This window comes from Heterocephalus glaber, unplaced genomic scaffold (genome assembly GCF_053883595.1).
Source record: "Heterocephalus glaber isolate CG9 unplaced genomic scaffold, H.glaber_assembly_v1.0 deba00000942, whole genome shotgun sequence".
Taxonomy (NCBI): domain Eukaryota; kingdom Metazoa; phylum Chordata; class Mammalia; order Rodentia; family Bathyergidae; genus Heterocephalus; species Heterocephalus glaber.
Genome location: NW_028258174.1, coordinates 2889686 through 2901046, shown reverse-complemented (window position 1 = coordinate 2901046; position 11361 = coordinate 2889686). Strand labels below are relative to the sequence as shown.

At 37.9% G+C, this 11361-nt stretch overlaps 1 protein-coding gene across 29 annotated transcripts in view; it reads right to left on the bottom strand.

The window, feature by feature from the left end:
- The window catches only part of Afg1l (AFG1 like ATPase), a 246510-nt gene that overhangs the window by 154537 nt on the left and 80612 nt on the right, over window positions 1–11361 (bottom strand). For 26 of the 29 annotated variants that reach the window (XR_015450312.1, XM_087208621.1, XM_087208622.1 and 23 more), the window contains one exon: window positions 10306–10436. The exons of the other annotated variants lie outside the window; for them this stretch is intronic. Coding sequence is in view for 25 of the 26 variants with exons in the window: in XM_087208621.1 (XP_087064747.1) it covers window positions 10306–10436 (131 nt within the window). In the remaining variant the exon portion in view is untranslated. The remainder of the gene's footprint in view (window positions 1–10305; window positions 10437–11361) is intronic. 29 annotated transcript variants of the gene reach the window in all.

Genomic DNA, 11361 nt, shown 5'->3' with positions numbered 1-11361 from the left:
TGGTTCAATAAATATGGAATATAAAAGCAAAAAAAAAAAAAGGAGAATTACAGGCCAATCTCTCTAATAAACACAGATGCAAAAATCCTCAATAAGATACTGGCAAATAGATGCAGCAAATCATCAAGAAGGTTATACACTATGACTAAGTTGGATTCATCCCAGGGATGCAGGGATGGTTACACAAATCAATAAATGTAATACACTATATTAACAGAGCCAAGGACAAAAACTATATGATCCTCTCAATAGATGCAGAAAAAGCATTTGACAAGGTCCAACACCCATTGATGACATAAAAAACCCTACAGAAAATTGGTATAGATGGTCTTTATCTCAATCTGATAAAAGCCATCTATGACAAACCAACAGCCAACATCATATTAAATGGACAAAAACTGAAAGCTTTCCCTCTAAAATCAGGAACAAGACAAGGATGTCCACTGTCACCACTCTTGTTCAATATAGTTTTGGAAACATTAGCCAGAGCAATTAGACAAGAGAAAGAAATAAAAGGAATAAGGATAGAAAAGGAAGAAGTTAAACTATCATTATTTGCAGATGATATGATACTCTACATAGAAGACCCCAAAAACTCCACCAAAAGACTTTTAGATTCAATAACCAAATTCAGTGATGTAACTGGATACAAAATCAACACTCAAAAAACAATATCCTTCCTGTACACAAATAACAGACTCACAGAGAGAGAAATTACAGAAACAATCCCGGAGCCAGGGATTTAGCTCAGTGGTTTTGCCGCCTGCTGCAAAAGTGCAAAGGCCTGAGTTCAACCTCCAGTAAAAAAAAAAAAAAAAAAAAAGAACCAACAGGTGTAGAGAAACAATCCCTATCACAATAGCATTGCAAAAAAATGAAATACCTAGGAATCAATCTAACAAAGGAAGTAAAAGACCTCTACATTGAAAACTACAGTACTCTGAAAAAGAAGATTGAAGAGGATATCAGAAAATGGAAAGATAGCCCTCGTTCTTGGATAGGAAGAACCAACATAGTGAAAATGGCCATACTTCCAAAATTATTATACAGATTCAATGCATCCCAATCAAAATTTCAACAGCATATCTCACAGAATTAGAAAAAACAATCCTAAAATTCATTTGGAACCAGAAGAGACCTAGAATAGCAAAGGCAATTCTGGGCAATAAAGGCAAGGCAGGGGTTATCACAATCCCTGACTTTAAATTATACTACAAAGCTATGGTGATAAAAACAGCATGGTACTGTCAAAAGAACAGACCTGAGGATCAATGGAACAGACTAGAGGGTGCAGAAACAACTCCAAAAATATTCAGCCACCTTATCTTTGACAAAGGAGCCAAATACCTTCACTGCAAGAAAGCCTCTTTAATAATTGGTGCTGGAAAAAGTGGCTTTCCACATGCCAAAGATTGAAACTAGACCCATATCTTTCACCACACACTAACCTAAAATCAAAATGGATCAAACAACTAAATATTAAAACAGAAACACTAAATCTGCTGGAAGAGAGAATAGGTAGAATGCTTGAGGACACAGGAGTAGGCAAAGACTTCAGAACAAAACCCAGACCACACGGGAAATACTACAAAGAATTAACAACTGGGACCTCATCTTATTAAAAGCTTTTGCACAGCAAGAGAAACCACTAACAGAGTGAAGAGACAACCCACAGCATGGGAAAAATTTTTACCAGCCATTCATCAGATAAAGGACTATTAGGTAGAATATACAAAGAACTCAAAATACTCAGACCCCCCAAATTTGAAGACCCAATCCAAAAATGGGCATCTGAAATGAAAAGATACTTCTCAGATGAAGAATTAGAAACAGCAAATAAATATATGAAAAAATGATCAACATCACTGGTCATTTGTGAAATGCAAATTAAAACAATGCTGAGATTCCATCTCACTCCAGAAAGATTGGATGCTGTCAAGAAATCAACCAATGTGGGGCCAGGGATTTTGCTCAGTGGTGCCACCACCTGCTTCACAAGCGCAAGGTCCTGAGTTTGATCCCCGGTACCAAAAAAGAAAAAAGAAATGAACCAATGGGCTGGGGATTTAGCTCAGCGGCGCAACACCTGCCAGGCAAACTCAAGGTCTTGAGTTTGATCCCCGATACCAAAAAAACAGAAATCAACCAATAACAATTGCTGGAGGCACTGTGGGGAAAAAGGAAACCTTCTCCACTGCTGGTGGGAGTGTAGACTGGTGCAACCATTGTGGAAATCAGTGTGGAGATTTCTCAAGAAACTAAAACTAGAGGTTCCATTTGACCCAGCCATACCTCTTCTTGGTATCTTCCTGAAAGAATTAATATAATTCTTTATATTATACAATTATATAATATAATAAAATATAATAAAAATTATATATTATATTATTTAATATAATATAATGCTTCCCGAAAGCATTATACCACAGTGATGCACAACCATGTTTACAGTGGCTCAGTTTGTAATAGCTAAATCTTGGAAACAGTCCAAATGCTCATCAACTGACAAGTGGAGAAAGAAGATTTGGGATGTTTTTATAAAATGGAATACTACTCTGCCATAAAGAAGGATGAGCTTCAGACATTTATAGCTAAATGGTTGGACCTTGAGACAATACTCGTAAGTGAAATAAATCAGACACACATGTTTAAGTACTGCATTGTTTGTCTGGTGTGAGAAACCAAATGTGGAAATAAGGACTGAAATGTATAATGGATGTTGGGAAATGGGAAGAAAGTGTTCAAATGGGAAGGGGAACAGAGGAGGAGGGAGGGAGAAAGGAAGGAAGGGACAAGAAAAAAAAGTGAAAATAGAAAAAATGGAAACAAAGCTTTTGTACATAGGGAGGGGAGGGGGCTTGAGGGGGAAATGGGATATAATAGAATAAAATTTATTCTAAAAATTTAAGAGCCGGGGATTTAGCTCAGTGGTTCCGCCGCCTGCTTCATAAGCATAAGGTCCTGAGTTCAATCCCTGGTACCAAAAAAAAAAAAAATATAAAACCACAAAAAGAACAGTATATCCTTGTTTTTAAGCAACAATAATTTTCATTCATCCCTTTAGTAAAATAAGTATTATATTAATTAACATCATCTAAAGGCCAATAATAATTAGCTAACAATCAAGACTACTAATGTGATTCAGTTTGAAAAGTGAAGTGGTGATTGTAGACATACTGTCACTAAGAATATAGCACCTAAAAATTATTTTCTAATAAATCAGTAGGTATTATACTAGGCTTAATAGGTTTAAGAATAATTTGTAGGTTTTATTATTAAAACAGCTACCTAAACTCCAGAGCTCCAGCTCTAGAGCCATATATTTAAAACACATAATACAAGACTATACCAAAGGAAGCATCTAACATCACTGTTACTAATAAGAATACTGACATTGGGTTTAAACTGTTAGTTACCAGCTCTGTGATCTTGGCCAAGTTACTTAACCTCTATGACTCTCAATTCCCTCATCAATATAATGAAAGTGGTAATAAAACCAACCTTGCAAAATTGTAATGAGATACATATTAAATTACCCAGAAATATTAACTATGGCTATTTTCCACATATAATATATATGTTTTTATACCATATAATTAATGTATGGTTTATGGAATTTTAGCTATAAATGGAATGATATATATATAGCAATTAAGAACATAGGCACATAGAAAGCACTCAGTATACGGTAGCTAACATTATAGAATACACCTAATAGGGGCCAGGAATGTAGCTGAGTGGTAGAGCGCTTCCCCAGCAGCTGTGAGGCCCCGGGTTCAAATCCCAGCACCACAAAGAAAAGATTCAAAAAATATATATAACTGAACATGGTGGCACACATGTGTTATCCCAGAACTCTGAGAAGCTGAGGCAGGAAGATCACAAGTTCTAGCCCAGCCTGAGTAACTTAGCAAGACCGTTTCTCAAAATAAAAAAATAAAAAAGAGCTGGGGATATAGCATATATGAAAGAGGAAATATAAGCATTCCAATAAATAAATGAACAACATTTCAAACAGTGTACAAGAGAAATTCAGTAAGTAAACAAATGTGACAAAGCCAATCACATTACTAAGTGAATATAAACTGAAACGATGTATCATTTTTCCTATATTAGAAAAAAATGTTCAGATAATTCACAATGTTGACAGGAACAAATATGGCATGGAGTTATAATGTTCCTTGGGTTCTATAAATGTCGATTTTGTTTGAGAAATACTATTAAATATAAAGGGAGTGGGCCTTACTTAACAGAACTACTTCACTAGTTATCATCTGATACTAGGATTCATTCATTCATTCTCAGGCACTATTGTAGACACTTGTGATACATCAGTTAATGAAATAAAGATTCATGGCTTCAAGCTTACATTCTGTAGTAGAATGTACAGTAGATGACAAATAGTGAACATAAAAAATAAGTATGTGTTCAAAGGTAATATATATCATGGGAAAAAAGGAGGGTATGGGGCATCAGAAGTGCAGAGATCAAGGAAAGATTGGTCTTGTTAAGAAGGAGATAGTTATCTTCTTAGCAAAGGTCTGAAGATCTTAAGGATATATGGGGTTGTAATAGAAGGATACAGTAAAAGTCATTACCTGGGAAAAAGAACAGTACACACAAACAACTCAAAGCTGTGGCCAGAGATAAAAAATTAGAGGTATCACTCCAGCCTAGAAGACTGCACTAAGCTGGGTGTGATGGTTCGTGTCCGTAGTCCCAGTGACAAGACACTGACACAGGTGGATACATTGAGTCAAGGAGTTCGAATCAGCCTGGGCAACATAGGGAGACCTCAGTTCATGAATGAATGAATGAATGGGCTTCCCACTTTTCTTCCTCACAGCTTTAAAAAACATCATTTAGGCATTTGACCTGCAATTTAAAATGATCCACACCATATAAATATAAAGGGGTGTGTGTGTGTGTGTGTGTGTGTGTGTGTGTGTGTGTGTGTGTTTCTAGTTATCATGCACCCTCTTCCTCACTACCTGGCTCTTTGTGGCATTCTCCCTGCCCAAGATGTGTAAGTAATAAATCTTTGAATCTTTGAACCTATTTTCTATTGTGGTAGTTTACTGAATTTGCACCTTTCACCTGAACAAGGGGCTAGCCCAAGCTGGGTTTTCCCCCACACCAGAGCCATGGTCAGCCTAAACTGGAATAGGGCAGACGAGAGCCACAAGGGTGTCTGCTAGTTTTCCCAGGTGAGAGATTCCCTGATGGTGGGACAGAGAGCTGTGAATAAGGCATCCTTCAGATGTAGGAAGGACCCGTGGAAAGGAACTCTGCAGACACCTCCTTCCTGCTCCCCTGCATTTTCCTTAGGGCAGGGCAGCTAGCTGGTCACGGTGGCCCAGGACTGCTGACTTAGGGAGGACTGTCACAGTGAGGAAGACTGCTCTATGTGGCAAGAATGAAGTGGAAACCATGCTTATCTGTCCTAAACCAGTGGGTACTGGGGCTCAGAGGGCTGGTGCAGCAACATTTGGGGTCATCCTTTTATTCTAAGGAATTATAGGGAAGGGGAAATTTCAGTATGAGTTTGGACTTGTGCTAACCCAGTGTTGGTGTGCTAGAGAAGCTTCTATAAAGCCAGCAGAAGATAGTCAGGATTGTGAACCCCAGCTCTGGCAGAGATCATCTCTTTCACTGTGGGAAACAACCCTGCCCTCACACTCTCACTGTCTCTGGCTCTTCTCAATATTAGGTATATGCATGTATATGCCTCTTTTGTGTGCACCGACTGGGTAAGCGCTAAGATTCTAGTTGAGAATTGCACATGACATAAAAGGGCAAGATTATTAACATTTTTCATTCTAGGACATTCAAGCCAACCTTGTTCAGGGGAAGGGGGTTTCCCATGTGGTCAACTTTAATACACTAGTAACTACACTGAACAATGCTACACTATTCTCACTATACTAATAACTCTACTACAGTAAAATTTGGGACTAAATAAATGCAACCAATTGTATTCAGTCTTGTTTTGCCATCTCTGCACATATTTTCTTCAGAGCACTGCTGGAAAGAAGTATTTACACCCAGTTATTAACCATAGTTCCTAATCTATGAAGAAAATAGAATTGGAAACAATAGGGAGCAATGAGCAAGGCTGAACATGTCAAAGAGAAGATCGAAGAGGAAGGAGGATTTGAGCAAGGGAAATGACACTGTATTAGTTACTATTCTCTAGTAGCTGAGACAAAATACCTGACACCCAAAGTTAAAGACAAAACGGTTTATTTAGCTCACAGTTTGTAGAGGTTTTAGTCCATAATCAGCTGGCTCCAAAGCAAGGTGGCTTGGCAGAGGGGCTTGGCAGAGGAGAACACTTTATGGCAGACAGATGGTAGTAAAGCAACAAGGGAACTTAACAGTGTCTTTCTGCCCCTTTTATCTTATTCAGACTACTTAGGGTGGGGAGCACTCACACCCTTACTCCTAGTGCCCTTGAGCCTAGCATTGCATCATGAATCAGTTCCAGCTTCACACACTCTAGATCAAGCTACCTCTGCAAAAGGCTATGAGCACATGAGGTTTTGGGGGGACATCTAGACACAAATCGTAACTGACACTATCTTATATAACATAATATTTCTTCCATAGAGTATGGGCCCTTTAAATTGGTTTTTCTGTTGCCTGCATCCAAAAGCACTGCCAACAGTTACCTCATCTTTGTCTTCCTGAGCTTTATTTCACCAGGTAGCTCTCTTTCCATTGGAGATAACTGATTTTGTATTAAGGAAGGTGACATTTCCTCATGGGACTTCTTACCAATGTTTGTGCTAACTTTTACAGATCACAGGGAAATCTCTGTGCCATCAACACAAGGGTAAAATATGAGTTGAAGAGTTCTATTCTCATCAAAACTATTGAAAGAGGCATAGAAGATCGATCTAAAGAAGGGAACTTCTTGTGACTAGGATGGGAACAGCACCGAAGATCCATATGGGAACTGAAACTGGGGAAAGGTTTGGGGTCAGAGGAGCTCTACAGGGCTCAGCAGGTGACTGTGGACACCCTAGACCCTTTTTCTTAATGTGATTCACATACTTTCTATGTCTTTTTATTTCTGTCTCATTACTAAGAAGGAATTACCAAATTCATGGGAAAGAGGATAAGAGTACCCCATTCTCCAGGCCACACCACACAAGCTCAAGGTTTCTGACAAGCTTGAGGGACTAGCTACTGATAGACCAGATGCCCAGGGACAGTACGTATAGCTACGGGACGGATAGAGTCCTGTCCTATAGCATAAAGCTCTTTATTGCAACAGAAAGAGGAAATGATTAAATAAACATGAAACTAAGTCTGGGTGATTCAGGCAGTAGCAGACATCTCCAACACATCTACCTCTTCTCTGTTAGTATCATTTTATAAGGGCCTATTTCTTCTTGATCTCTCTGACACTCAATATGTAAAATGAAAAATTATTTTTGCTTCCTGCATTTCTTTTGCAAGTCTGGGTTCATCTGGAATTTTAGTGCCCTAACAGTTACTTTTGGTTTCTTCTTCCCATCTATATGTATCAGCCTTTTGAAATCTGAACTAAATGGAGTACACCAGCAGCAAACACACATTTTTGTTAGGACTTCCCTCATATTATGGCATTATGATTTTGGGGGGCTTACAAACTTTTATCTTCATGAGCCCCTTCCTCTATCAAAATATTTTAAAAATTGCCAGGGATTTAGCTCAGTACCTGAGCTGTACCTGCCTTAGTGCTGTACCTGCCTTGCAAGCACAATGTCCTGAGTTCAATCCCTGGTACCAGAAAAAAAATTTTTTAATGAAGAAGTCAAAATTGTATTGGTATAAAAAGCAAATATAATACAGATATAGATGGATACAGGTTGGATTTACTACTGCATATTCATTTATTCAGATTCTAAAAGAAGTTACATTAAGACATTTTCATAAGTTGATTTTTTTTGTTGTTTTTTGAGATACAGTCTCACTATGTAGTTGTCTTGAACTTGCAGTGATCCTCCTGCCTTAGCCTCCCAAGTGCTGGGATTACAGGCAGGTGCCTCCATGCCCAGCTTTCATAAATTCTTAAGAGTATCAAGGGCCCTGGCTACTGCATGTCTGCCTAATGAGTAAGTTGGCCCTGCTTGTTCTGTCTTTTCCTCTGGCTCATGTCCTTTACAATCCAAAGTTTCAAAGCTCCCTAACTTTCTTAGTCTTGGCTTTGAAAAGGCCCTCATGCCATAGACATACGACAATCATTCATCTGAATGTTCTCAAATGTAAATTTTTAGTATATGTGCTGCCAAAGCAAGCACTGAAATGTAAATTTTTAAAGGTAAAAGTAATGATTTTATACCTAGGAAATTCTAATGCCTTTAGATACCTCATCTCTACACAGAGAAAACAATAACTACTTTAAATGAAATAGAGATGTAAAAACACATTTTAAAACATAAATCATTTCATAAAGTTTGAGTATCAATATATATTTTACATTTTTTTTTGGTACCGGGGATCAAACTTGGGTCCTTGGGCTTGTGCAGCAGGTGGCAAAACCACTGAGCTAAATCCCCTACTTTACATTTTTTAGTTGAAAATTGAAATTGAAAATAGGACACACATGTGTATATACTGAATAGTTTCTCTAGTGTGAGAAACTGAAAGTGTAAATAAGGACTAAAAGGTATAATAGATAATGTGAAATAGGAAGAAAAGGGGCAAAGGGGAAGGGGAAGTGGGAGGGGTAGGGGAAAGGAAAGAGGGGAATGGAATTAATATAAGAAAATGGAAAAATGGAAACAAAGTCTTTGTATTTTGTTTTGGTTTTGGTACCAGAGATCGAACTCGGTACCTTGTGTTTTCGAGGCAGGCAGGGGAACCACTGAGCTAAAACCCAGGGCCCAAAGTCTTTGTAAATAGGGAGGGATGGAAGGATTGAAGGGAGGGCAGGGAAATGAGGAAAAAATAAGAACCAAGAGAGATTATGTAAAGGTGCAAATTTCCAATGATGAATGTCATTATACTGTATACCTAAGATGTACCAATAAAATTAATTTTAAAAAAAGAATATTCTGCCTGCCTTGAAAGTGCAGGGACCCGAGTTCAACCACCAGTACCAAAAAAAAAGAATATTGAAATGGAAAATTTAACTGTGCAAATTCAGTTTTATATAGAGCTATTTTGGGTAAAAGGCTAATAACAGAAAATTCGAAGAAATACTTTTTTAAAAACAAAAAGAGGATTGAATTCAGGGTCTTCCCACAGAGCTACATCCCTAGTCCTTTTTGAATTTTGTGATGGTCCTGCTAAGTTGCCCAGGCTGGCCTTGAACTTCAGATCTTCCTGCCTCAGCCTCCCAGAGTGCTGGGGATACAGTCATGCACCACCACACCCAGCTAAATGGTCCTTATTGATGCATCACTGGTTTTTGTTCTTGAATGTGGCACAACTGTTAACTCAGTGTCATTTTCAAAACTAAATGAGGCCCTTCTCTTTCGGCAATGCATGCATGTGCCTCTTCAGAGAGGCAGGGAGCACCTGCTCTACAATACAAAGGGTGAACATCAGGTTGTCTTAATAGACCAAAAGGAGAAAGAAGCAAAGATCCTTTCTTTACTCTCTATCATTAATCTAAACTGATGTTAGCTATACGTATCCAGCTACTGAAGGAGACCTGTCATGCAGGACTTGGGAGAAAAGCATCCTAGGCACATGATATTCTCCCTTATTAATCTTCCCACTAAAGACAGAAGAACAGGAAATAACTCACTACAAATTTAAATGCATAACGTCAGGAAATCCTAAGACTAGAAGAAAGTTTAAGAGTTCAACTAAGGCAATTCTTTCCCTTTATCATAGATTATGTAGTTGAGAGATTTAAATGAAATGTGTGAACCACTGTTCTTTATAGAACGCTTTTAAAAATACTCAAATATCTCTAAAGACATTATTTTAGAAATACATTATCTCTGTGGTATAGGGGAAGGACATGTAGAGCCACTGACCATAACTTAGAAGTGGATAAACTTTTCCTATAAAACACTGAATAGTGAAGATTTTAGGCTTTTGAAGCTACATAGGTTCTCTAACAGATTTTTTTTTTTTCAAGTGCCTTTAAAAATATAAAAACCTTTCTTTTTTGATGGGCCATACAGAAGCAGGTGGGTCAAATATGCAGGTCATGATTTGCTGATCATCAAACAAGACAGTAAAATTGAAGTGATAAAAAAAGAATCAATTTATAAATCAATGAGGGGAAAAAAGGAGTAAAATTTAAATCTTCACATCTCATTCAATATATCATTCTTTACCTACGGAAAATCTCTACTGTACCTGAAATTCATCAAAACATAAGAGACGTGCTTCTTGGCTGATTTCTTCAGCTATGGGAGCTATTGGGTCATATGACTTGGTCATGAATCCTGGTTTCCTTTTTGGCAAATTCTGTTTAAGGCGATGTATTCCTTAGATGGATGAAATTTAAAACAAGTATTAATGTACATGGTAAAGAATTATAGAATATTTTAAATCCCTACATGAAACTTTAGTGAAGACATAAAAATTAGGTTTAAATGTGATTACAATTAAATTCAATTATTGAAATCAGTTGTATTTTTTCTATGTTGAAATAAATTGTTCAACTAGTTTAGTTCTACAGTTGTAAGGAAACTTCAAGGTCATTCACTTTCCATTCTGGAATCACTTCAGACATGATAAAGTGGGCCAGGGGTTTGGCTCTGTGGTTCCACCGCCTGCCTCGAAAACACAGAGTCCTGAGTTTGATACCCAGTACTAAAAAAAAAGAACAGAGATGGTAAAGTGATCACTGGTCAACAGAGTAATCCTAATCCTGATGATTTCAGTGATGCAAGAGGTTGTGGTCATGCCCAGGAAGTGCATGTTACATTCAGCATATCTAATCAAATGTCCCTGTGCTGGGGATTTAGCTCAGTGGTTCTGCCACCTGTCCTGCAAGCGCAAGGACCCAAGTTTGATCCCCGGTACCAAAAAAAAAAAAAAAAAATCCTAATCTACAAATGTCTCCTTTTCTCCAGTCCCATATATCAAAGCCAATCCCATTTCATTCACATTATGTGCACTAATTGCTGAAACTGTTAGGGAAAAAAACACAGTGTTTCTGGTCTGGGAGGTGACAGTACGGCTGATAGAAAAACCACACAAAAATAAAATAAGAACACCACGCAAAGTAATAAAGTGTACATATATGCAAATACAAACTGAATGCCTACATGCTAAAGCTATGTGGAATAAAGAACCTATCAAGAATAACATTTTAGCCGGATGTGGTGGTGCACACCTGAAATCCCAGCACTTGGGAGGCTGAGGCAGGAGGAATTCTGTGAATCTGAGGCCAGCCTGGACTATACA